The sequence below is a fragment of the Aotus nancymaae genome, unplaced genomic scaffold, assembly GCF_030222135.1.
Source record: "Aotus nancymaae isolate 86718 unplaced genomic scaffold, 86718_ANA_hifiasm-v0.15.2.pri h1tg000010l, whole genome shotgun sequence".
NCBI lineage: Eukaryota > Metazoa > Chordata > Mammalia > Primates > Aotidae > Aotus > Aotus nancymaae.
The window spans coordinates 26,463,273-26,491,197 of NW_026988421.1; the positions used below are offsets into that span (position 1 = coordinate 26,463,273).

General features: G+C 37.3%; 1 protein-coding gene across 4 annotated transcripts in view; it reads left to right on the forward strand.

Annotated features, from left to right (window-relative positions):
• The window catches only part of CFAP43 (cilia and flagella associated protein 43), a 95,605-nt gene that overhangs the window by 67,188 nt on the left and 492 nt on the right, over positions 1–27,925 (forward strand). For 3 of the 4 annotated variants that reach the window (XM_064373896.1, XM_064373897.1, XM_064373898.1), the window contains 10 exons: positions 8,098–8,217; positions 11,114–11,221; positions 12,764–12,850; positions 13,540–13,628; positions 15,319–15,532; positions 16,572–16,684; positions 17,991–18,150; positions 24,163–24,327; positions 25,761–25,841; positions 26,471–26,624. In XM_064373896.1, coding sequence (XP_064229966.1) covers positions 8,098–8,217; positions 11,114–11,221; positions 12,764–12,850; positions 13,540–13,628; positions 15,319–15,532; positions 16,572–16,684; positions 17,991–18,150; positions 24,163–24,327; positions 25,761–25,841; positions 26,471–26,624 — 1,291 coding nt within the window. Of the gene's footprint in view, positions 1–8,097; positions 8,218–11,113; positions 11,222–12,763; positions 12,851–13,539; positions 13,629–15,318; positions 15,533–16,571; positions 16,685–17,990; positions 18,151–24,162; positions 24,328–25,760; positions 25,842–26,412; positions 26,625–27,925 lie in introns of all 4 variants that reach the window. The other variant, XM_064373899.1, reaches the window with a different exon arrangement.

Genomic DNA, 27,925 nt, shown 5'->3' on the forward strand with positions numbered 1-27,925 from the left:
TGCCAGCTTGCTAGTGGCTGTATCTCATGAAGAGCTTCTTTGAATCTGTTATGAACCTGTCCACATTTTTATTCACTGCATCCCTCTAGGGTCCCTTGTATTTTAACCTAAAATGGTACTTACCTAAAGCCAAAATCAGTAATGCTGAAAGAAGTAAAGATTTTAAAGAGTTAGGGAGTATAGCTGCCTAAGGAATAAAGGCTGGTGACCTATCAACTACATTTACTTCACAGTTTTGTGTTGTAAGATAGTCCACAGCCTGCACCCTCACTTCCTGCACCTTCTTCATACTCGCTGCTGAAACCCCAGCCTTGATTAAATGGTACTCTGCCTTCTCTGCACCTGCACCCATGAAGTGGCTAAAGAAAAACTATTGACCGAGTTTACTCTAAATCAATGCCTTAATCTCAGTTGGGTCCTTAGAGCTGCTCCACAGTGCTACTCCATTTCTCCCCTGGCAAAGCACTCTCACACTTGAATGTGAGTCCGTGTCACCTGGGGGATTTGTTAAAAATGCAGATTCAAATTTCATTGTTGTTCTGGGAAAAATGGAAGGATGCTGAGATTTTGCATTCCAAACAAGGTTTGCTGGCCAGTGGGACCCTACTTTAAGTAGCAGGATCCTAGAATACCATTTTACACCCATTGCTCATCTCCCAGACTTTCAGCACCTGATGCCCTCAACTAATTCTCACCTTATTGTCTATTTCACTAAGAGAAGAGAAACAACTAAAAGTGATTTCCCTTACTCCTCTACTGCCACATCCACCCCCGACCTGCACTTGAATTCATGGCAGCTGCCTTTCTGCTTCTTACGGATGAAATGGCCTCGCATCCACCTAAGCCTGGTCCTCCCCTGGTGCACTAGCCACCATCCCATCTCACCTACTCAGTGTCCTTACTCATCAATTTACCTTCATCTTTCCTGCATCGTCAATTTTTCCCTCCCTGTGGATTTTTCCCATCGGCATAGACACATGCTATAATTGCATACATCTCTCATCTTATTAAAAAAAAATACTTCCTGGAAGGAAATGCTAGAGTTCTTTCTGTTGTTCTTGTGACATTTAGGTCAGTGTGAATTTATTTCAAAATAAAGAGTAAAAGGAAAAAACCCAACTCCTTTGACCTCTCTTTCCCCTGGATCTACTCAATGTCTCTGGTCTCCTTTACAGCAAAACTCAAAAAAATCTGTGTTAATGGTTTTCAATTTCTCTCTCTCTCAAAAAAAATCTTGTATTGTGGAAAATGTCAAACATGTATAAAAGTAGAGAGAGCAGTATAATGACCCCCTTGTCCAGATAATTCTACAATTATCTACTCATGGCCAGTCTTATTTCCTTTTATATCCCCACTTCCCTAACATTGGATTATTTTTCACCAATTTTTATTTTAGAATTATTCAAATGTACAGAAATGTTGCATAAATAGTACCATCTATATACCATATATATATACCATTAGCATATATATTATATATGTTATGTATATACCTGTGCACATCAGTTTTTTATATTGCCACATTTGTTCTCTTTTTCTCCTGAATAGACAAATCACAAATATCATGATACTGCTAAATAATACAGCATAAACCTTCTAAGAACAAAAATTTTTTTCTACATAACCACAGTACAATTATCATACAAAAGAAGCTTAATATTAATGTGATTATCTAATTGAGTCCATTTTCAGATTACCCTGTTATCCAAGTAATGTCCTTCATAGCTTTTTGTGGCTGTTTATCCAAAAATCTAATCAATTGCACTTAGTTTTTAATGTTCTTTTAGTCTCCTTTAATGCAGAACAGTTTCATGGCTTTGTGTTGGTGTTCCATGACATTGACATTTTTTAAAAATTGAGACCAATTTTTTTGTGGAATGTCCCCCAGTTGAATTTTATTGTTTTCTCATGATTAGATTTAGGTGCAAATTTTTGACAATCATACTAAGTAGATGATGCTGTGTCTTTGGTGCATCATATCAGGAGGCTCTTGATTTCAGTCAGTCCCACTATTGGTAACATTAAGTATGATCATAGGTAAGGAGGGTTTCTCCAAATTTTTTTATTAGAAGTTCCCTTTCTCATTTGTGTGTAATAACTAATCTGTGGGGTGACATTTTGAGTCTGACTCTCTGTTCATTCTGTCTTTTGGCATCCATTGATGAGCCTTGCCTGAATCAATTATTACTATAGTGATTGCAAAATGGTGCCTTTCTAGTTTTTATCATTTATTCTATATTTATTAGTTAGTATTCTTCTGGAAAGAGGAGCTTTCCTCTGCCCTACAGAGGCATACTCTAACTTAATGTGTTTTAATCCATGACTGTCATTATTATTTCTGTTGTTCTAATTGTTTGGAGCTTCTTCAAGTTATTATCTGTGTCCTTTTCACCTGTCCCCATCAGTTTTTGAGCACTTTCTCCATTTCTAACACAACAAGATGTTCTAGGCACCTAGAATCAGCTAAAATTTTTTAAAAGAATCCTGGATTCCTTTTACTGGAATTGGTATTTAGAGACCAAGATCTGGACACTAAATGTGCTCTTTGCTGTAGGGATTGGGAGTCATTCTCTCTCTCTCTCTCTCTCTCTCAACACACACACACACACACACACACACACACACACACACACACATCCAGTTAGCTCCAATTCCAACCCAATTCCAGTTCAACAGCACAGGGTTCTTTTCTCTTTCCTTCATTTAATATTTAGACTCCTTTTTCAGTGAAAACTCTAGTTCCCAAAATATAAATATACTTACTGATTTGCTCAGTCTTACAATGTATATAAAATAGCTCTATCAAAAATGCTGCCCCATCTACCCTCTGTGTTTTTTTCACCAAACTGCCTCTGCCTCTTCCCAGAGATTCCAGCTGGCTAGAGGCTGAGCCTTTTGGTAACATTTTAGGGAACATGAGCACAATGCATAATGTTCTTAAAAGCGGGTTGTGATGTGCACATTTTGTAATTACCTTTTTTGTTGTTTTATAGCAACCGTTTGTAAAACATTCCAAATACTTCTACATCTCTGCAATCTAATCCCTTTGTCACTTTTGGAAGGTGACTTTTCAGCTTAATGCACATTGCCCTCTCCATAGAGGAAGGAAAAGTGTATGGGCCTGCCTTACTGAGAACTAAACGGAGCCCAGGGAAAGACTCCCCTGTGGGAAACCACATTGTTCTCTGCAAAGTATCAGCCAAAACAGAAAGGTGATTCCAGGAGGTGTTAACCAAACAAGAACAACAACAAAAATGTGCAGTTCAGGTTTTCAGCTTTAAGGTATCTTTGGACGATGCTATTTTTACTTGTTTTATTTTTTTCATTAGAAGTGACCAAAATTAAGATGACCTCTGAGGCCAAATTTTTGTCCCATCCCTCTCCCCTTCCCAACTGCTTACAGAATGGACAATGTGCTCCTTATGTTGAGGGGACCACTTACTGGCTCTCCTGCCTCCTTGAAATAAAGAAATAAGATTATGTTTTTGCCACCAATTTAGCCATATAAATGCCATCTCCTTGCCCTTTTCTGGGTTTGGAGCTACTGTCACTAAAAGTGCCATCTCATTGTGCTTTGTTTCAGGGTGCTGGAGAAATTTTGAACAGGTTATGCACAAAACCTTTTACATTTTATATTATTTTAGAACTTTGCTTCTTTGGGTTTGTGGCATCCGGCCACCCTGTCTGGCTGTGAGAGTTCTCTACAGTCTGTGGGCTGGCAGTTTGCTGATCATTTAAAGATTCTTTCCCTACCCACTCCCCGCTTTTTGGTAAGGTTTTCGTGTAAGGTCTGTTAGGTTTACATCCTGAAGCTTATTGGCTTATAATGTACTCTCCTTTGATGCAGTCTGTTTGGGGCTGACTGGGAGAAAGAGAAACCAATAGTGCAACCATTTTGATACTGAATATTGACAGGTATCTTTTTGGAAATAAAGAATCAGTCCCTCCAAAGAAACAAACAAATACTGTGGCAATTTTCAGATTTCCTTGTACTTTTTTTGTTCTTAGAATATAGCCCACTAAGAGGACACCAACATATTATGTTGAGAATTACTTTGACTAATTCTTTTTTCCCCTTTCTGGGTGGATAACATTCATTACCAGTTTGATACACAGTTGACTTCTTTAAGCAACGGTGTTCTTATTTGAAGGGGAAGAGGCTGTTGTGTCTCTGATTTTATTATTTTTTCTTTTGTTTCTGCATGACCCCTAATTTCCACCTCTTCCTTCTTTCCCTTTTCTCCCAAGTCTCCACAGGGCACCTCCCTCTTTCAAGTTGCTGTTTTCTCCCCTGCACCTCTGCCCTTTTAAGTCCCTTCTTTTTTATTTCAAAGTAGCTGCTTTTCTGACACCTCTACAGCTACCACCCTAATGCAGACTACTGTCAGCTTTCCCAGGATTTATTGCCTTAGTTCCTCTGCCCCCTGCTCCCTGCCCCCTTCCCCAATCCCTGTATCCCATATCATTTCATCTCCTGTCATTCTTTCCCTCAATAACTGTTCCAGTTCCACTGATTTCCTTATTGTTCCTCAGATACCCAGCAAACTCTTGACTCAAACACCCATAGCTCACATTCTCACTGCAGGTCCTTGGGACACTGTATCCTTGGCCTGGAGCTCTCTTCCCCCATTTAGTTACATGATTCGCATTCTCATCACTTTGGGATCTCTACTCAGTTGTCACCTCTTCCCTATTATGTTGGAGATCGCTGCTTCTCCTCAATCCTGCCGTATGTCCCTTTTCCCTTGCTTTATGGTTCTCCAAATACTTATCACCACCTGTCTGGCTTCATTTTTACCTGTTTACTTATTGTCAGTCCTCTTTACTAAAATACAATATGAGGGAGGAGGACTGGTTTTTGTTCAATATTATATTCTTAGTTTTTAGAACGATACTCAATCAATAATAAGCACTTAAGGAAGATTTCTTGAATGAATAAATGAATTTATTGATAACTGTTATGTGCCAGGCACTCTTCTTTCTGAGTACTGGGGATTCATAGATTAAAGCATACAGCCTTTGCCTTCACCAGCCTGGTCAGCTAAAACAATACCTTCTTAAATGGAAGGCCATTTCTTTTGTCCTTGTTGTTTCAGAGCTGGGAGAAATTCTGGGTGTGATGGATTTCCGCATGGTTCATACAAACCTCCTACTTGGTTTTTCGCTTTGCATGTCCCCTACTTCTCATTTCTCAGTATCTGATACAGACATTTTTAGACAAAATTAGATTTTTCTAGGAATGTTTGAAGAAAAATGACATTCATGTCTTTAACAAATGTACTCCTTGAGTGCCCACTATGTGCTTGGCACAATGGCAGGTCCTGAGGGATGTGCATGAACAAGACAGACCTGGTCTCTCCTCCCTGACCTCCTTCACTATGACCATTATGTGGAGTGGAGATGGTTATATAGTAACTGTGCATTCGCAAGATAATTATTTAACAGGAATGTGGTAAATTAGAAGGGCAAGTTCAGGGTGCCATCTATGAAAGTGAACACAGAGGCACTGACTTAGATCAGCCACTGGTACCCACCAGGTCCCCTTTGCAGGTTGCTGTGCCCATCCCTCACTGCTATGAGTGCTCCTGATAGAGGCTTACACCTGAGATCTTCTCTGGAATGTTGCCCTTGGATGATCGAGGGAGCTTCCTTGTCCAGAGACATCCCCAAGTTTATACCACTGCTGCCACTCAGGGCAGCCAATAATGGGCTGATAGAGCCTGAGGGGAAGGGGGCACAAAAGCCCAGCCTTCTCACCCCAAGGTGAGACAGCTCAGCAGGATCCCTCTCATTTCTCCCAACCCTGGGAATCAGGCCAAGGCTGAGCCACCTGAGATGGCATCATTGCTCAGCTCTTGCCCCTTGCCTGCCCTGCTCCCCTCATCCCCTAAAGAGTGCTCCCTCCAGAAATCATGTGCACTGGAATCTTGTTTCAAGCCTTGCTTCTAAGTCTTAAGACAGGGTCCAAGGAAGTCTTTCTTGAGAACATGGCATTTATGCTTGCATTGGAAAAGTGAGAAAGACTGAAGAAGTTGAAGAGTAGGAAATGAAGCAGAGGTAGACAGAAGAGCATGTGAGAAGGACCTGTAATGAGAATAATTTGGGGTATTTGAAGAAGAAATGGCAAAGGGCCATTTTACATTACAAAAAGATTCTTTCAGGACCAGAGACCCTCAAAAGGCCCAGAATGAATCTCAGTGTTTTTAAAAAAGGGTACTTCTAAGACACATAGACAATCTGGCCTCAGCAAGCTGAGTCTGTGGCCATTTGCCATATGCTAATGTTTTCATTATCTAGGAACAGGTGAACCTGATAAAGGGCCACCAGGAGGACATAGTCCATGGGACTTTTCCATGGCTATGAGATAGTGATATAAATTATTACAAGCAAATGACCCTGAGATGTGTTTTTTCATATTTGTTTGTTTTATTTTCATATCTCCTCACTGTTAGCTTTATTTGGATGGTCTTTCTCCTGGCATCATATGTCTCTATTATTTTTGCTAAACCTCTTTCTTCATGATCCTCCCAGAATCAGTCTCTTTTCTTATTAATCTGGCATAGAGAGAACTTGGCTTTTTAAACTCTTTAAACTGATGTATATTTAAACTATTTACTACCATCATAGTAATTATTAATTCGAATAAGAATTAGCAATGGATGCTAAAGCTGGTAAATAAAAGTGTGATGAAAAACAAGATATTTACCTAGTCTCAAATTATCTTTCCACAAATTCATAAAGCACAGATGGAAAAACGAACTTTACAATAGAGAAAGTGGCAGACAGTATTTAACCAAGTGACCCAAGTTAACATCACTGGTGATGAAGCAAACCAACATCATGTATCTCCTGATGGGGTAGACAGAGAAGGACATAACATGACTTATGTAGTGTTCCTGCTAAAAATGTATAACCTGGGTATACAATTGAGAAAACATCAGATAAACCTAAACTGAGTGACATTCTGCAAAATAAGTGACCTGTCTTCAAGTGTCTGCAAGTTATTCTCAAATGGTTCAGAAAAGTGTAGGAAGAAAAGTAGATAGGTGGGGCAATAGAGAGAGAGATAAAGTGATAAAGCAAATAGGGTAGAATGTCTACAATTGGTGACTTTGAAAAAGGTATATAGGAATTCTTTGTACTATTCTTGCAACTTTTCTATAAGTTTGAAGTTAAATCAAAATAAAAAGTTACAAATTTAAAGATAAAAATGATTTATAACAATGTACCTCATATTTTTACACATTTTTTACTTTCTATATTTTTAATTTTTATGGGTACAAAGTAAATGTATATATTTGTGGGCTACATGAGATGTTTTAATACAGTTATACAATGTGAAATAATCACAACATGGAGAATGGGATATCCATCTGCACAAGCATTTATCCTTTGGGTTACAAACAATCCAGTTACACTCCTTTAGGTATTTTTTTAATGTACAGTAAGTGATTGTTGACTATAGTCACCCTGTTGTGCAATCAGAATTATACCTCATATTTTGATGTTGTTCTCTTTAAAAATATAAATTTATAGCTTTTCACTTATGTGCTGGTGTAATTTTTTAAAAAGAAAGAACAAGAGAACTTTTTCCTTTTGTTGTAGAACTGTTTGGAGAGACAAAACATATAGAAAACAAAAGAGTACAAATATATAAATACATATAAATGTACATTCACTTCTTATTTCCTTGAAATAGAAATAATTCCATGAAAATGACCAGTGCTTGGAAAAAATAAAATTTTTTTAGGGCTAAATCGTGTGTCTGGAAATTGCTGTCCTATATAAAGAGTAAGGATTTTCTGGAAAGATTTGCTGCAATTTGCTTTCTTAGGCCTACTTCTGCCTGTATCATTAGCCATGATCAGTAATTTTAAGCTTTTTTTCCCAATGTAATCTTTTCTAAGCAAAAATCTTGACACACAGTATATTAAACAAATCTAAGTGGAGGATCTCTAGTTGAAGAGGGTACAGGGCTCAGAACACCTTTCGAGAGCTGCCCTCCACCTGCCCCTCCCTTTTGGTGAAATGTAAACACCACTTCCTAGGAGTCTTTAATATTCCTAAATGTTAACTTTACTATTGATTTCCTTTTAGTCATTAGAAGCAGAATTGAAGAAACTTCAAAATTCTATTCAAGAAAGCACACAGGCCTTTGATGAACATTTGAAAAGACTTTTTGAAAGGAGAGTGAAGGCAGAGATGGTTACCAACCAGGTAAATAAAAGCTTTACTTATGTGACTTTTAAGGAGCTTGCAGGGCCCTTCCATAGTTCTTAGGATAAAGATTAATATCCTTACCAGGTACTGAGATCCTGTGTGTTCTGGACTCTGGGTCCCTCTCCAGTTTCTACTTGTGCACCTTCCCCTTTACCTGCCACACTTCCTCTTTCAGCATCTTGAACACACCCAATACTCTCCCTCCTCATGCCTCTGCCAACTCTGCCAGTAATACTCTTTACCAACTTCTTTACTTCCTGAACTATGTTCATCCTTCAGATCCCAGCTCAAAAATCAGTTCCTCAGGACTAGGTAATACCTTCCTATTGCATACTCTTATTTTTTTCCCCTCTCTACCATTTATTGCCACTGAATTGTAATTTATGTGAGATTATTTTTAATGCTTTCAAGACTATATACTCCGTGAGTGCAGGGACTAAGTCTGTCTTGTTCATCCCTGTATCTCCAGCAAATAGCAAAGGACTCGGTTCATAATATATGTTGAATGAAAAGTAATCCTCATATCCCAAAAGATCAGGTGAAAAAAAAATCTGTCTTTATCTCCAGCTGTAGGAATAATATAATCACTGGCCTGGCAGGGAGTGGGTATATGGATATACTGGGAGTGAGGGGGAAGATTGGAAATGAATGCTCCAGCCTAACAGTAGCATTAGTCATAGCCAAAAGGTGAAAACAATCTAAATATTTAACAGCTGAGAGTGGATGAGTAAAATATGGTGTATCTATGCAAGGGAGTATTATCCCACAATAAGAAGGAATGTGCTAATATATGGTACAACATGGATGAACCTTGAAAACTTGCTAAGTCAAAGAAACCAGACAACAAAGGCCACATATTATATAATTCCACTTATGCGGAATCACATAGTTTCTAGAATAGGCAAACTTATAAAGACAGAAATTAGAAAGTTGTTGCTTTTTGTGGGGAGGAGGAGGCCTCTGGGAGGTAACAGAGGGGCAGATGGGAAATGACTGCTAAAAAGGATTTTTGGGAATGAAGAAATGTTCTAAAATGGATTGTAGTGATTGTTACACAACTCTGTGAATATACTAAAATATACTGAATTATACACTGTAAATGGTGCATTGTATGGTATGTGAATTATATCTCAACAAAGTTGTTATTTTTTAAAGGTATGCTGAGAACCCCTTGCCATACAAGATAATGAGGAAACTATCAGACTACTCAGTAATATCAAAATAATTCAGGAGCTAATTTAAAATATTTCCCTTAAATGAGACAACTGTTATCTTTAGTAGTTGCAATTAATTAAACCCATCACATTTGTTTAAATTTATGAACTTGTGATATTTTAAAAAGAGAAGTGCCAATCAGTCACTTTCAGAGGATGACAACAAATTCATTATCTAAAAACTGATAAAGGGAACAATGCATCAAGTATTTATTCTGCCTTTCCTATACAAACTGAAGTATACCACTGGGAAACCACAGAGTAGATGATGAGAAGCATCTCTTTATAAAAGTATTTCAATTAATAAGTGAAAAGGGAAATTAAAAACAGATTTTCACTATTTTGCATCTTTCAATGGATTAATGAACCTGGGCATTGAGTATCTACAGCTGCTGACATCACAGAAAGAAAATCAGATTATATACATCTCCCGATCAAAGAACACAATACCACCTATAGTCTTGTTAAAAGGATCAAACTTCTTAGATTTGATCAGGCCTCTGGACCCAGCTGCCATTTTTCAAGAAATAAAAAAGATGAAGCTTCAATAAACTACACCATGAATATACAGGCATTAAAACCAGACAGTCCAACACTACAGAGACTGCTGATAACTATGAATAAATTGTGAGGAAAAGAAAGAAATGAAACATGAAGATTATAAGAGATTTATTTATTTTTAACCTTTATTTTAAGTTCAGAGGTACATGTGCAGGTTTATTATATAGTTAAACTCATGTCACAGGGGTTTGTTGTACAGATTATTTCATCATCCAGGTAGTAAAAAGAGATTTAAAAGACATGAAAAAAAATTATGAATAAGTTATACTGTATTGCCTAGGTTTCTGTCTTATTCTGTTTTGTGTTGCTATAAATAATATCTGAGGCTGCATAATTTATAAAGAAAAGAGGTTTATTTGGCTCATAATTTTGCTGGCTAGACGGTGCAAGATTGGACATCTTATGTGGGCCTCAGGCTGCTTCCATTTAGGGCAGAAGGTGAAGGGGAGCTAGTGTGTGCAGAAATCACATGACCAGAGAGGAAGCCAGAGAGGCTACAGGGGTGTGCCAGGCTCTCTTTAACAACCAGCTCTCAGGGGAACTAATAGAGTATAAACTCACTCATCCCTGAGGGCGGACATTGATCTATTCATGAGGGATCCAGCCCAGTGACCCAAACACCTCCCATTAGGCCCCACCTCCAGCACTGAGGATCACATTTCAACATGAGGTTTGGAAGGGACAAATATCTAAACTACAGCAGTATACACCCCTGGGTAATAAAACTACAAAGAAACACAATATATAATAAAAGTTAAGACAGTGGTTAGTACTGGAGTTGAGATTTTGATGAGGACTCCTGGAAGAAGCATCTGCAGTCAAAGTTCTCTGTCTTGCAATGAGTGGTGCTAACAAGGGTGTTTGCCTTTATAACAACCCATTAAATTATATGTTCATGTTATGTATTTTTTGTATATGTGATTTACCTAACAATGAAATGATGAAAAAGGTAAAATAACTAAAGTTGTTGCAATAAGCTATGTTCCCTTTTTCTTTAAAATATTTCTCTTACCTGTATGTCATAAACTTGCTTGATTCATGCCAAGTCTATAGAAAATACTGTCTCAGGTAGAAGTATTGATCATCTCCACCAACCTTTTTCTTAAATATTTCTACAGGAGGAATTGAAAATAAATAATCTTGTGTTTTCTTTACTGTTGGATGAAGAATTAAGCTCCAGAGAAAAATTCCTGAACAACTACCTTTCAAGGAAGCAGCAGGAGAAGGTAAGAATAGTGTCTGAAATCTGAATACAAACATTTTCTGATAGACATGCTCCTTGTGAGCAAGAGCTCATGTGTCTTGACCCTTCTTTCCTTCTTTCCACCATTCCCACATAACCATGTGCATCCCTTGGCTCCCTGTCTGGAACTTTGCTCCAGGGCCAGATGAAAGTACCCATTCCAATCTGTGTAAGTTATGTGATTCTGCATCTGCAGTCATTTAGCCAAAAAAACTGTGTAGCTTTCATATGGCGAGGTTTATAAAATGAGGCCATATAGCTTCATGGTTGAAAGCACTGGCTGTGGGACCTTGGACAAGGCCTATAACCTTTTAAGCTGTTTACAGGCTCTTCTTTAGGGAATGTTTCTCTCTCTGGACCATTTGACACTCTAAGATTTACTAAGATGTAAGCAATGGGCTCGCCTATAGAATGAAAAACTGTCGTATTATGAAAAACTCTAAATATGAGCATGGATAGATACGGTTCATTAAAAAGACAATGAATACCAATTGCTTATCACGTAAATATGTTTCAACAGATACCAGCTTTTATTAGTAGTATTAGTAAAGAGCATTTATGAATGTGTGACTTGTAACATAAATAACATATGAACTTAACTTTTTTCTAAGAGACTGTTAAACAGCATATGCAAAGCAGCTTCTAGATACAACATTACATATAACAACCCTGCAGCATACTAGATTTCTTTCACGGATGAGGATACCATCTCAGAGAGTCTGGGTAACATGCCTAAGTCAGCCACTAGTGTGTAATAGAGCAGCAGCATGAACTGTGGGAATAAATGAAGACCATCCAAATGCAAATGAGCAGAGGCTGTTTATTCTGAGCTTGGCACAGCAAGGGTCTCATCCACTGTCAGTTTTTTGGCAGAGACTCAAAGGCAGGAAAGGAGTGGGAAAGCTTTATAATGCAAAGAAGGGAGGACTTCAGGTGCAACATGATTGGAAGTTGTTGGCATGAGGAAGCTAGAGGCAAACCAATTAGAAGTGAGACAACCCGTGTGATTGGTTTGGTATTTGGCTTTCTCTGGATGGTCCTAGGTTGGAAATGGGGACAAAATTATGGAAGCTGGTGGTTATAATCAAGCCCTGAAAGTTTGAGGTCAATCCTTACAAAGGCTGTTAGTTTCCCAGCTGGTGATTGTAGAGGTTGTGGGTCAGAGTTCTGTTGTATATGGTCTGGCCCTTGTCTACATGTATATTCAGTCTCTCAGAACCCCGGTCCAAGTGATCCCAAAGCCTGTGCACTTTCATCCTCCACACTGACCTACCAAGAATGCAGTGTGCTCCATAGACACTCACATGCTCACATACAGAGCTGACTATTTAGAAACAAGTGATTGGGTGTTCTTTCAAAGTCCCTAGTTGGTTTATTTTCTTCTATAAATGTTATCTATAATGAATACTTCATGGACATATTTCTCTTGTACTAGGAAATTTCTTGCTCTTTTTAGTATTCCCAATATTTATGTTTTTGCTGGAAAGTCTCCAGTTTCAATCAACTATTCCTGATGCTGTTATAGAGCCAGACTTCAGAAGCTGTCCAGAAATCTAGAGAAGACCTGGATGTGTACAAGGAGCACTATGACAACTTGCTGGCAGAAGACAAAGTGAGAGTCATTGTCTTACTCACTAGACAGTGCAGTAGAGTTGTTGCTGCCTAGATTGGAGGAAGGTTAAAGGGGATATAATATAATTTTCTCAAAGATTTTTCTCCCACTTAATTCTCAGTTATGGGTGAACTTCATTCTATGCCATTGTATATTTTTGAAAATCCATGTGTAAAATGAATTTTTACAAGCTTTTCTGGTTTAAGCCTTCTCTTAAACAAAATACAGGGCAATCATCTAGGCTTTAAGGCTTTTCAAACTTTAGGTTGCAGACCCCATTACTGGGCCATGAAATCAATTTAGTAGGCTGTGACCAGCAGTTTTATAATGGAAAAGAATAGGATGGAATAGCATAAAGAAGACAGAATGGAATAGAAAAGAAAATAATAGGGTAACAGTCATGTTTTTTGGGTAAATATATTTTAGGAAACTTCTTGGGGAAACTTCTAGATGATTTCTAAGACCTCTTATATGAAATAATATTTTTAATACACTTAGATGCTTCTTATTCAAAACAAATATTTGAGAAATCTTTGCACAGAGAATGGTTAATATCTGACAACTTTATAAATCAAGGTTTCATGAATTTTTAAAACCAAAATGCTACAACCTGTATTTTGAAGCATATTGTTAACAAATAAAAGGTTTCCAAACCAAGTTGCAATCCTCAAAATCACGTTTGTTCTTAGGTTATGGATCGCAGCTTTAAAAAGGAATTTGCTGAAATTCCCAGTCATCAAGTGGACATTCTCTACAAACTTTTTAAACGCCGACCAAGGTTTGTTTCTCCTTCACTATTGTGTTTCTGAGAAAAAAGTTTGTAAATAAAGAAGAGTGTTGGCCAGGCATGGTGGCTCATGCTTGTAATCCAAGCACTTTGGAGGCCAAGGCAGGCGGATCACCTGAGGTCGGGAGTTCAAGACCAGCCTGGCCCACATGGTGAAACCTTGTCTTAAAAAAAAAAAAGGAAAGAAAGAAGAGTGTTACTAGATTTCAGCTTTTTTCTCCCAAAAATGGAATTATTCAATATGATATCTTTTAGGTGGAGATGTTTAAGGATTTTGATCATAATTCAGTATTTTTTGAGAGTATGTCTATATTTTAAGGTAGAGAATAATAATTTGTTTTCATTATTTAAAAATAGTTAAGGATCTATGTAAGCATGGTGCTATTGTAGGTTCTGCTTTATACATTAGGGAAGTTCCTCTTATGTCATAGATGCCACACAGATTTAAAAACAGTTTTTTCCAAGTTGTGTTTGAACAGACACAGGTTTCTTGATGTATAAATCAGAACTACTTGTAATAGGCTTCCAGGACTAAATAAGTTTGGGGAAAATACTGGGTTAAAAAAAGGAAGTTAAGCAGCTTTTTTTTTTTTTACTGCAGAATTTGTTATTGGCCTTTCAATCTCCAAGTATAAGAAACAGAGTAAGCAGTGTTTTCCAAACTTATTTCGCTATAAATTGCTTTTCCTCAGATTATCTCATGTGCTTGTGCTCAAAGTTTGAAAGATGCCAGTATGAATGGTTGAAAATAACCATTTGAAAAGAGTTCTAAGAAAGTAGCACTCACTGATTTCCACCATTATAAATGCAGATTTTCATAGTTTTCAATCAAATGTAATTTAGAAATCATGGAGTTTGTCACAAAGATGTAGGCTAATTTGTATTTGAGATACAAACTCTGACAGGTTTACAGGCAACCTAGGGAATTTAACCTAGAATATACCTCTTGTCTTGGTTTTCCTATTTTTAAAAAAGCAAGCAATAATTAGCCCAATTACATACCTTTTCCTTGTGAAAAAAGAAGTGAGACCTCCTGCAGCAGTGGGAAAAACACAAGCTTTCTTGTCAAACAGAATTAACTTTAAATTCTAACTCTATCACCTATCAGACCTATAATCTTGGACCATGAGCTTCTCTCAGAGGCTGACTTTCCTCAGCTAGAGAATGGGGATGATAATATAGTTTCAACCTCACAGTGTATTGTAAAGCATCTTGATAGTGAGTGCCTCGCACAAATCTTTGTACCCTTCTTCCCTTCCCAGCTGAAGCACAGGGAAACAAAACTAATCTATTAATGTAGACAAAAAGAGAGTTGGCCAGGCAGTGGCTCACCACTGTAATCCCAATGCTGGGAAGCCAAAATGAGACAATCGCTTGATTTATTTGTCTGCTTAGAGTACACAGAAAGGAAACGTGTCCTAGCACAGGTATGGCTGGCTGTCAGTGCTAACAACAGTTGGAGACATCTATAGTCTACCAAGGTCACATTTGAGAATCTGGAGAGTATGGAAGGAAGGGCAAAGTGGGTGCCTTTATCTGTGGAATAACTCACCCACCAGCCCTCAAATGCCAAAGGAAAGAGCCATAAAATATGTTATGCCTGTGCTAAGGGCCTAATTGTTTAACATTGATGTTTTTGTGAGAATGTGAAATGTTGATGGGCTTTTCTTGTTAATACCAGGATTCCCAAACAGAAAATGCACTCAGATACAACTCATGTTGTCCCTTTCGGAGAACGACCAGGATCTGGCAAGTTGAATAAGGATGCCTTTGCCCAGTTAATGAAAGCCATGGATGAGTTGGACAATATTAGTAGCATGCCAGAAGGCTTGGACCCTTTGGTCTGGAATCGTTTCTGCATGACAAGACGAGCAAAAGTGGAAAATGAACAGAAAGTATATACTATTTTAACTTAATTTAATTTTTAGTATACTAATATCAAATTCATAGTTTACATTGGTCAGTGTAACCAGAAAAGCTCATTATTTAGGTTTCCCTGCTAGGGTAGTATTTGATCATAGTAATAAGAACATAATGAAATACTGTATTAACCCTGGTGCTATTGAAGGCTAAGTGTAGGCCTGTTGCTTGTAGACTGGCGCTGTTCAAAATAGTGGCCGTTAGCCGCCAAGTGGTTATTATGCACTTGAAATAAATATTGCCAGTCATAATTGAGATGTGCTGTAAGTGGAAAACATACACAGATTTAGAAGACTTAATATGAACAAAAAGAAATACATCTGATTAATATTTTTATATTGATTATAGGTTGAAGTGATAATATTCTGGGTAAATTGAATTAAATAAAATATATTAGTAAAATTAAGTTCATCTCTTTCATTTCACTTTTTATAATGTGGCTACTCTAAAATTTAAAATTAATATATGTAACTCACATTTATGGCTCACATTATATTTTTCTTGGACAGCACTGTTGTAGGTTATCTCATTTTGCATAGATTAGAATTATATTTAGCTCAGCAGAACCAACTTTATAATTTTGCTAGAAGGTAGCAATGGGTAAAAATTTGAGAGCGTGTTTATTTGGGAAGACAATCCTTCCTCTTGTTGCTTCTTGACCACTCACCCAAATTCCATAAATTTAGTGCCCACGTACATCTGGCTGGCATATTTTTGTTAAAGTACCTGTAGTTCTATAATTTCACTTAAAGTGATGAGAACATATTTTAAAAATAAGATATAAGAGAATTTATAGTTGCTTGCATACTTAATTTTCACCAAGAAGCAAATTTGTGCTTTTCAAATTGTTCATGGAATATCCCATGTAAGTTTCAGACATTTAAATTTAAATTTTTATTACTTTCTTCGAAAGATAGACCTATTAAATTTTTACATTTAAAAAATTAAAAGATGTATGTTCTCTAAAATTGAAGCTCCATATGTCCTGACATGTTTCTGACTCGGTTTCTTTAGGTAAAGCAGAAAGCAGCTGGCTTATTGGAAATGGCAGCTTTCCTCCAGAAGAGAGTTGAGGAGGATGAAAAGGTGCAACAGGAGATTGAGAGGGTGTTCCATGAACTCATCCTGTAATTTGAAGCTTTCTTTCATGTTCACCTATTCAAAGTCTAAGTAGGGCTAAGTCAGGTTGTGTTATCACTGTGGGGGAATGTCTACTGACTGACTGCTTTACAGCTATCTCCCTTCCAGCACTGTGCTTTAAAATTTCTATTTTAAAAAGTGCGCTTTCTTAAATAAAACATTGATTCAGGATGGAACTTTCCCACATGTTTTATTGCTCTTATTACAAATAAACAAGTTTTAGAAAAATCTTAATATTATTTTAACTCTGTCTATTCTGAATAAAAATACAAAGAACCTGTTTCTTCCAGTCAGTATTTTGGGGCTCAAGCCATATTAGCTAACTGTGTGGAAACTTAAGCAGATGTCTAAGAACTTTTCATGTAGACACCCAGCCAACTAATATCTTTTTCTTTAAGGGAGCTTGTTGTTGTTTACTAAGTGATTAAGATATTTAAGTCCTTGCTTCATTTTTTGGCTATATTTATAGTTTCATCGATAAATACTTCTCTGATGTTCCCAAATTCATTGTTACACATCATTTTTAGATTTAGGCTATAGAGAGGAATATGAATTACCCAGAAATAGATTTGTTAAGTAGCTTACAGATTAAATATTGTTAATACAGTGTAAGAAATCAATAAATAAGTTCAGAATTTTAATAGAGTTATTATTTATTTATTTTTTATTTATTCATTTATTTTGAGATGGAGCCTTACTCTGTCACCCAAGGTGGAGTGCAGTGGCACAATCTCAGCTGACTGCAGCCCCCACCTCTCAGGTTCAAGAGATTCTCGTGCCTCCGCCTCCCAGGAAGCTGGGATTACAGGCACCTGCCACCATGCCTGGCTAATTTTTGTAATTTTAGTAGAGACAGAGTTTCGCCATGTTGGCCAGGCTGGTCTTGAACTCCTGACCTCAGATGATCCACCAGCCTCGGCCTCCCAAAATGCTGGGATTACATGCATGCGTCACCGTGCCTGGCCAGATTTGTTATTTAAAAGCATCTCTATTTTCTTTATTTTTACTTTACTTTTATTGTGGTCAAAATTATATACTCTTTTCTTAATCGTAAAGTAAAAGTCTATAAATGTATTTCTGTCCATACCATTCTTTGAGCAACCCAGGTATAATTCCACATCAATAGGAAAAGGTTTCAGAGAGACCTCCAGGAAAGCTCATCATCAGGAAAATGTTCTCCACACTAATCTTCGACATGTTTTCCTTAAGCTGATTTGAATTTTATATTCTCAGATAATAGATGAAATTTGAAATATATTACAACTACTTGCTTTGAAGTCCATTTTACTTTAGATTACAGGACGAGAAAGTGAGATTCCAGTTGAATTTGACAATCCAAATTCTTCTTAAACAAGGACAAGTAGAACTGGAAAATTTCCAGCTAGTACTGGAGTATGCTGATGCAATTCTCATCAACAAGAACATAATTGAAGACCTGAATTCTGTGATTCGGGTAATGATACTTTTTTTTTAAGACAAGGTCTTGCTTTGTTACTCAGTTTAGAATGTAGTGGCACAATCATGGCTCACTGCAGCCTTAACCCCTGGGCTTAATAGATCCTCCTGCCTTCACCCTGAGAGTAGTTGGGAGTACAGGTTCACACCGCCACACACAACTAATGGTTTTACAATTCTTTTTTTTGTAAAAACAGTCTTAATATGTTGCCCAGGGTGATCTTGAACTTCTGAGCTCAAGCGACCCTTCTGCTTTGGCCTTCCAAAGTGCTGGAATTACAGGCATGAGCCACTGCACCTGGCCAATTATACTTTTTTTAAAAAAAATAACATATTGCCTGCCCTGTCAAATATTCTTCATTATTCTCCCATTTTCATAAGTAATTTTAGTTCAATTAAGTCAGTGATTTCCTAACTGTGGCTGCAGATTAGAATCACTTGAAGAACTTGATAAATGTGCCCAGACCCTCCACCCCAGGCATGAGTATTTTTTAAGAGCTCCTCCCTCCTCCATCCATAATTCTTTTTTTTTTTTTTGGAGACAGAGTCTCACTGCAACCTCTGCCTCCCGGGTCAAGCAATTGTTCCGCCTCAGCCTCCTGAGTAGCTGGGACTACAGGTGTGAGCCCCAATGCCTGGCTAATTTTTTGTATTTTCAGTAAAAACAGGGTTTCACCATATTGGCCAGGCTGGTCTCGAACTCCTGACTCATGATCTGCCTGCCCCAGCCTCCCAGGGTGCTGGGATTACAAGCATGAGCCACCTCGCCCAGCCCTCCCTCCATAATTGTAAGGTTCAGGAAGGATCACAGGGCTAAATGTTCATTCTAGTATGCCATCATTTTGTTAGGCCCAACCTACTCACACAAAGATAATCTTAGGTAAGCTTGTTTAGTTGATTTCAGTCCTTACTTTTTTTTTTTCTAATATTAACATTTGGTGTTATAAATTTCCCTATAAGCTTTAGGTATAATTGAGTCCTTAAAAAAATTTCCCTATAAGCTTTACTTTATCTATATTCTACAAATTTAATATTTTGTGTTTTAATTTTCTTTCCATTTAAATATTTTCTAATTTCTTTTGTGAGTTCCTGTGTGACTCATGGGTTATTTAAAAGTTTGTTATTTAATTTCTAAATGTATGGGGATTTTGTGCTGTTTCATACATTTTACTTTTACAGATGCCATAAACAGAAATATATATTGCTATTATTTTTGCTTCAGACAGTTATCTTTTAGAATAATAAAAATATGAAATGAAGTATTTTCTATTTACCTTAATTTTTGCTATTTCGAAAGATCTTTATTTCATTGTGTAGATCCAAATTTCCATCTTGTGTCATTTACCTTCTGCTTAAAGAACTTCCTTTAACTTAAGAGAGAGATCCAAGATGGCTGATGATCAGCAGCTCGGGCATGTACCTCCCAGTGAAAGCGCAAAGAACGAGAGGACGCCACACTTTCAGACGAATATTAGTTGCTAACGGACCACGAGATTCCCAGTGGAGGAGCTCCACGGGTCGCCAGGGCGACTCTTGTGGCCGGCGTGGCGGTTTTGCTGGTGCCTTAGCACGCCAGTTCTTGGTGCAGAGTCCGGATATTCCCGGGCAGAAAAGCACCATCAATCTTAACACCGCTCTTTTGGCCGGCTCAGTGGATTGCTCAGATTTCGGCGCAGGGAATCAACAAGTTGGACGTCAGAGACCCAGTTAGAAAGTCGGTAATTATAAAGACGACAGACGGACAAATATATAATGAAGGGAAGAAACCAGCGTAAAAAGGTAGAGAATACTCAAAATCAGAATGCCTCTCCCTCTACAGGGGATTGCAATTCCTCATCAGTAACGGAACAAGGCTTAATAGATTACACCGGTATTCCAATAACAGAAGCAGGTTTCCAAACGTGGGTGATAAGAAACTTCTGTGAATTAAAAGAACTTATTCTAACCCAATGCAGAGAAACTAAGAACCTTGAAAAAAGGTTTAACGAAATGTTAATGAGAATGGACAATTTAGAGAAGAATATAAGTGAATTGATGGAGCTGAAAAACACAACACGAGAACTTCGCGAAGCATGCACAAGTTTAAACAGTCGAATTGATCAAGCGGAAGGAAGGATATCAGAAGTCGAGGACCAGCTCAGTGAAATGAAACGAGAAGACAAAAATGCAGAAAAAAGGATGAAAAGGAATGAGCAAAGTCTCCAGGAAATATGGGACTATGTGAAAAGACCTAATTTACGTTTGATAGGTGTACCTGAATGTGATGAAGAGAATGAATCCAAGTTGGAAAATACTCTTCAGGATATCATTCAGGAAAATTTTCCCAACCTGGCAAGGCAGGGTAATATTCAACTCCAGGTAATACAGAGAACACCACAAAGATATTCTTCAAGAAGACCAACCCCAAGGCACATAATTGCCAGATTTATTAGGGTTGAAATGAAGGAGAAAATACTAAGGGCAGCTAGAGAGAAAGTTCAGGTTACCCATAAAGGGAAACCTATCAGACTTACAGCAGATCTCTCAGCAGAAACCCTACAAGCCAGAAAAGAGTGGGGACCAATATTTAACATCCTTAAAGAAAAGAACTTTCAACCCAGAATTTCCTATCCAGCCAAACTAAGCTTTATGTGCGAAGGAAAAATTAAATCTTTTGCGAACAAACAAGTACTTAGAGAGTTCACCACCACCAGGCCTGCTTTACAAGAGCTTCTGAAAGAAGCACTATACATATAAAGGAACAACCAATATCAGCCTTTCCAAAAATATATCAAAAAGCAAAGAACTTTAACACAATAAAATATTCACATCAACTAATGGGCAAAACAGCCAGCTAGCATCAAATGCTGGTATTAAACTTACATATATTTTAATTGGATAAAAAGCCAAAACCCATCGGTATGCTGCATCCGGGCCCATCTTACATGAAACAATACACAAAGACTCAGAGAGAAGGAGGAAGATTTACCAATTGAACAGAGAGTAAAAATAAACTAATAAACAAAAAGCAGCAGATGCAATTCTCACCTCTGATAAAGTAGACTTTAAAGCAACAAAGATCAAAAGAGGCGAGGAATGACATTACATAATGGCAAAAGGATCAATGCAACAAGAAGAGCTAACGATTCTATAGATCAACGAGATAGAAAATTAACAAGGATATTCAGAACTTGAACTCAGACCCGGAACAAGTAAACTTAATAAATATTTATAGTACTCTCCACTTCAAATACACAAAACATACATTACCACCTCACACCTATTCCAAAGGTGACTATATAATTGGAAGTAAATCACTCCTCAGTAATCGCATAGCATTTCATAGGTTTAAATTAAATATTGGTTGGCTGTTTGTTTGTTATCTTCTTCCCTTACTCCTTCCTGATTACATCATTAAGTATAATTATCAGTATAAAAGAGGTTTTCAATACCCATTACTAAATTGCATTCTAGCCTGGGCAAGAAAGCAATACTCCCATTCTCTCTCCCTCTTTCTTTTCCTTCTCCCTCCTCCCCATTCTCTCTCTCTCTTTCTCTTCCTTTTTTCTCCTTCCTATTCTCTCTCTCTCTTTCTCTAAAAAAAAAAAAAAAAAAAAAAAGAACTTCCTTTAACTTAACTGAAGTACAAGTCTGCTAGTAATGAATTCTCTTAATTTTTCTTTATCTGAAAAAGTTTTAAATTCACCTTCATTGTTAAAAGATAGTTTGCTAGATTCACTGGATTGCCAGGTTTGTTCATTTATTCTCTCTCTCTTTTCATTTTAAAGATGTTAATTTTCTTTTGAACATCTATATAGTTTCTGACAAGGTTTTTTGCTATATTTTTTATCTTTGGTCTTCTGAATTTAATATGTCTGCCTTTGAGATTTTTATCTTTGGCTTTCAGCAGTTTGAACACAATGTGTCTAGGCGGCAGGGATGGGGGTGGTGTGCACATGTGTCCGTGAGATTCTTGAGGTTCTCTGAGCTTCCTCAATCTGTGATTTGATATTTGTCATTATCTTTGGAAAATTCTCATTGATTATCTCTGAATATTTCTTCTGTACTGTTTGCTCTTTCTTTTTCTACTGGGATTCCAATTACACACATGTCAGATTGTCTGATATTGTTCCATATCTCTTAGATATTCTATACTCATTGTTTTTCACTCTTTGTGTTTCAGTTTGGGTAATTTCTATTGGCCTATATTCAAGTTCATTCATTCTTTATTATGCTGTGTCTAGTCTGATTATAAGCCCATCAAAGGCAAAATATCCATTACCACATTATTGTTGATTGATAGGTAGATCAATAGATAGACAGACATATATGTAGTATTTCTGTTTAACTCTTAGTTTCCATCCCTCTGCTGAAATTCCCATTTGTTCATACATGTTGTCTACCGTTTCCAAAAATTTTTGTTTTAGAAAAGTTATAAAGATAGTACAGAGAATTCCCATATACTCCTTATCCAGTTTTCTATATTTTTATTATTTTCCATCAGTATGGTACGTTTGTCACAACTTTGAAATAATATTGACACATTATTATTAACTAAAGTACAAACTTTATTTACTTTTTCTTAGTTTTTACTTAAGGTCATTTTTCTGTTCCAGGATCTCATCAGGATACATTTTATTTGGTTGTCACGTCTTTCTAGATGGTTACAGTTTCTCAGTTTTTCTTGTTTTTGATGACCTTGACAGTTTTGTAGAGAAATAGTCAGTTTTTTTTTGTAGAATGTGCCTAACTGTGGTTCCTATGATGTATTTATCACAACTCGCCTCTAGAGGAAATTGCTTTTCTGGCCCTGGGAGTGATAGGGTTTCTTGCCCTTCTCTCAGTGGCTCAAAGCTTTTGTTCTGTAAGAGAAAGGATCTGGGCAGGGTTTTGTGCCTTTCCCGCAGTATTGGCCACTGCTGTCCTCCAGCCTGGTGACAGAGCGAGACTCTATCCCCTTGCCCCCCTAAAAAAGTGACTATAAATAAGTCTTACCAAAAAATGGGTTGAAAAGAAACCAGAGAGAAGATACAGCTTTAAGGCAGTGTTTCTCAACCTTGGAAAATTGACATTCGGGGCCAGATGATTATTTGTTGTGGGGGCTGTCCTGTGCCTGATGGTTAGCAACATCCCTGGCCACTACCCACTAGATGTGTAAAACAAACTACCTCCAGTTATATCAGCCAAAAATGTTTCCAAATATTCTCTGGTGGAGAAATATTTCCCCCAGTTGAGAAAGTTCAAGCTCCAGAGAAATATTTGAACTTAAGGTTTGGAGCTAGTGAAGGCAAAGGATATGACCATGGGAATTGGGTGGCTGAAGTGAGATGGAGAAAAATATCACCGAAAATGTGAAATCCAAGGAATTGAAAGATCAAGCCATAATCAGAAGATGAAAATAACAAAAAACAGTAGCAGATAATATAGACTGGTGGCATGAACTTCAAAAAAAAAAAGCGAAAGCGAAGCGAGGAAGAATGTAAAATGTTAACTGATAGAATTCCTGTACAGATTTATTTTGGAGACATAGTGGTTTCACAATTAGCAATCTATGAGCAATTTTATGAAAATATTCCTAAATTTTATGTAGACAATTCAAAGTGAAGTGCAAAACAGCTAGATGTTGAAGTGTCATTTTTAACTTTTTTTCTTCCTGCCAGCCAGATACTGCTGTGCCTTGCTGCATTAAACTATAGTCCTTTATCCATAGCATCAGGGAGGACAATGAGTAGGGATAAAAAGGCATACAGGTTGGTAGACTGGGTGAGACAAAAAAGTTCCTGCCTAATTGTTGACATATAAAGTAAATTGCCATTTAAATGTATCTTATAATCTCTTCTGTTTAGTGACTATCATGCTTTATAGTGATATTTTGCCCAAGAAGCCATTTTTTAATATCTGCTTCTTAAAAAGAAGATAGAATTATCCCTGTGATCCAACTGTTTTCTAAAACTAGCAGTCAGCCTCAAATATTCTATGTTCTATATGCAGAATCATATTACATGGATATCTAATGTACTTTTTTTAAAAGACTCAAGGACAAAAGAAAATTGCTAGCATGATGGAAAGTAAAGATGTACACAAAAGAATATTTCAGATTGAGTGGGAACATAAGAAAATGGAGATGGAAAGGGAAGATCTAAATCAGAAGGCTTGGGATATTCAGATGCTGTTTTTTTCCAGAGATCGTCAAAAGGTAAGTTCTCCCTACCCACCTACATAGTTTTAATTTTATTCATTAGTGTATTCATTCATTTAACCAGTATTAATAAGAAGCCTCTATGATATCAAGCATATTCTAAGCCAGGAGTGTTTTCTAATGTATTTGTGAGTTATTTTTCTTTCAGTAGTTTGCATTTTCTACGTCCACTTCTTCATGACCCATTCAGTAGAATCATTTTACTTAGAGCTCACTAAGGATTTCCAGTTAAACCCAATGGTCCTTTTCCCAGTCATTACCGTCCTTCAGTTCTCTGTAGCATTTAACCATCTTAATTTCCCATTCCTTTGGCTTTCATCACCCTAAATTAATTTTTCTTCCAACATGTCATACCACTCTGCCTCTTTCACTGGATTCTCTTTTGCCTCTAACACTTCAGTGTAGCAGTTCTTCAAGATTTTTGCCTTAGCTATGTTTGTGGTTTTTTCCATACCTCTCCTTGGATGATGTCCTCTGTTTTTCTAACTTCAACAATTACTTCTAAAAACTAATCTAAGTTCTGTGGATTCCAAGCCATGCCCCATTTGTATACTTTTCACCTCCTAGCAGCTTCTCTTCTTAGTTTGCTTTTTTGTACATCCCAAATCTACTTTTCAAGATCTAGTTTAAATACCACCCACTCCTTCATAAAACCTTTCTTGGTTTCCCAAGCCTGGAGAAATTCCATCTCATCACAAACCACCTTTGAATTAGCACGACATTCTACATGTCTTCTGGCAGCCAATCATATCTATATGATCATTTTCCCATGAAGACTAGGACATGTTACTTATCTTTGTATCTCCCTCAGTGTCTTTAACTAGGACTTTGTTAGTGTGATACTCAAGTGGAACAATTAAATGTTTGGTGAATTGAATAAATGAATGAATGAATGAGAAAATAAACTAGGCATTTGTAATAATTTGTGCTTTGATATAACAATTAGTGTACGTGAATGTATTGATGACTAAATACAAGGAAATATTATGGCACAAAAGCCAAATCAATTTTTCTTTTTTGAGACAGCATTTTGCTCTTTTTGCCCAGGCTGGAGTGCAATGGTATGATCTTGGCTCACTGTAACCTCCACCTCCCGGGTTCAAGTGATTCTCCTGCCTCAGCCTCCTGAGTAGCTGGGATTACAGGCATGCACCACAATACCCGGCTAATTTTTTTATTTTTTAGTAGAGACGAGGCTTATTAGTCAGCTGGTCTCAAACTCCTGACCTCAGGTGATCCACCCTCCTCAGCCTCCCAAAGTGCTGGTATTACAGGCATGTGCCACAGCGCCTGACCAAGCCAAGTCAATCTTAACTTACATAGATACTTATTATGAAAAACAGTAACTTTCAAAACTAAAACAATCTTTATAAAGTTACCTATTGAAAGAGAGAAAAATATCCTTACTTTTTTTTTTTTAAATTTCAAAGTTCCTAAATGAACCAAACTATGAGGCTCTGATTAGTATTCAGATTGGAATAATGGAACAAACCATTGCTGTTATAGATAAGGTAAGTCTCAAAGACATGGGTTATTATATCCTAACAGTTGTAAATCATTTGAACGAAGTAATAGTGTTTCAAATCATGAATTTACCTAGGCCCTAAGAAAATCTTGGTCATTTACTAGTACTTATGAGGTAATTAGAAGTCCCTAAGTAGTGTCTTTGCAGTCGTACCCAATGAAATAGAATTAAGCACTTCCTTTAACATTAGAATTAACTCCTGGGGACCTATCTGAGTGTAAGTGGATTTCCTATTTCACATTAGGTTAGGATTTATGTAATAGGAATGTTGGTAGTCTTTGCTCGGCATTGGAAACATTTTATTTAATCATAACTGAATAAAAATGCATAGTTTTATTATGTAGCATATATTAGATAGAAACAAAGCAATCTCAAGCTTTTTAAATAGTCTCTTTTTAAGAATTTACATGTTTTTTCTAAAATTTGGTATTAACATACCATTCTATCTTTCAACAAACAACTTGAGTCCCTACTATGCCAGGCACTATGGATATGGTGGTAAGATGTTATCTTAATGATGATAATGTATTTAAAATATAAGAATAATGTCTTTATAGGATAACTTACATTTTTCAAAATTAATTTTGTGGGGTATCATGGGAACAAAAATTTCAGACCCACAAAAAGAATGTGGAAAACTGCAAGAAACTACTCAAAAAACTTGGAAAGGTCAGCAATCAAAAAGATATAGCAAATTATACCCTAAGCTGCAATCTACGAGAAGAGTTGGTAGCTGTCTCAGAGAGAAAAGACATCTGTAATGCAATGGGTAAGCATGTTTTTTCTTTTTTCCTGATATCTATAATGCAATGGGTAAGCATTTTTTTCTTTAACTGTAGGTTTCTTTAAAAGTAATCAGTGGCCAGGCGTGGTGGCTTATGCCTGTAATCCCAGCAATCTGGGAGGCCGAGGGTGGTGGATCATGAGGTCAGGAGATCAAGACCATCCTGGCTAACACAGTGAAACCCTGTCTCTACAAAAAATACAAAAAAATTAGCCGGGCATGGTGGCACGCACCTGTAGTCCCAGCTACTTGGGATACAGGCAGGAGAATCACTTGAATCTGGGAGGCGGAGGTTACAGTGAGCCGAGATGGTGCCACTGCAGTCCAGCCTGGGTGACAAAGTGTGAGACTCTGTCTCAAAAAAAAAAAAAAAGTAATCAGTAATCCTAAAATCTATACAATAGTTAAAAAGTTACCACCATTTCTTTTCAAAAAATTGTTTAAAATAATGTCAACTTTTATTTTAGATTCAGAGGGTACATATACAAGTTTGTTACTTGGGTATATTGTGTGAGGCGAATGTGATAACCACTACACTACAGAAACCCCTACCTACTTGGGTATATTGTGTGATACTGAGGTTTAGGATATGGAATGATCCTGTTACACAAGTACTGAGCATGGTACCCAGTAATTTTTCAGCCTTTCCTCCCTCCCTGCCTCCTCCTTCTAGTAGTCCCCAGTGTTTTGGGATTTTTTTTGTTCATTTTCTTGAGACAGGTGGAGTACAGTGGCATGATCTCAGCTCAGTGCAACCTCCACCTTCTGGACTCACGTGATCCTGCCACCTCAGCGCCCCCAAGTACCTGGGACCACAGGCACGCACCACCACACCTGGCTAATTTTTGTATTTTTTGTAGAGAGTGGGTTTTGCCACATTGGCCAGACTGGTCTCGAACCTCTGAGGTCAAGTGATCCATCCACCTCAGCTATCCAAAGTGCTGAGATTACAGGTGGTCTCCAAGTGTTTCCTGTTGCCATCTTTATGTCCATAAGTATCCACTGTTTAGCTGTCATTTATAAGTGAGAACATGTGGTATTTGGTTTTCTGTTCTGTATTAATTTGCTTAGGATAATGGCCTCCAGCTGCAATCATGTTGCTGCAAAGGACATGATTTCATTCTTTTTTTAATGGCTGTGTCCCATGGTGTATATGTACCACATTTTCTTTATCCAGTCCACTGTTGATGGTGTACCTAGGGTGATTCTTTGTCTTTGCTATTTTGATAGTGCTGCAATGAACATACAAGTGCATATGCCTTTTTGCTACCAGCATTTCTTCTACA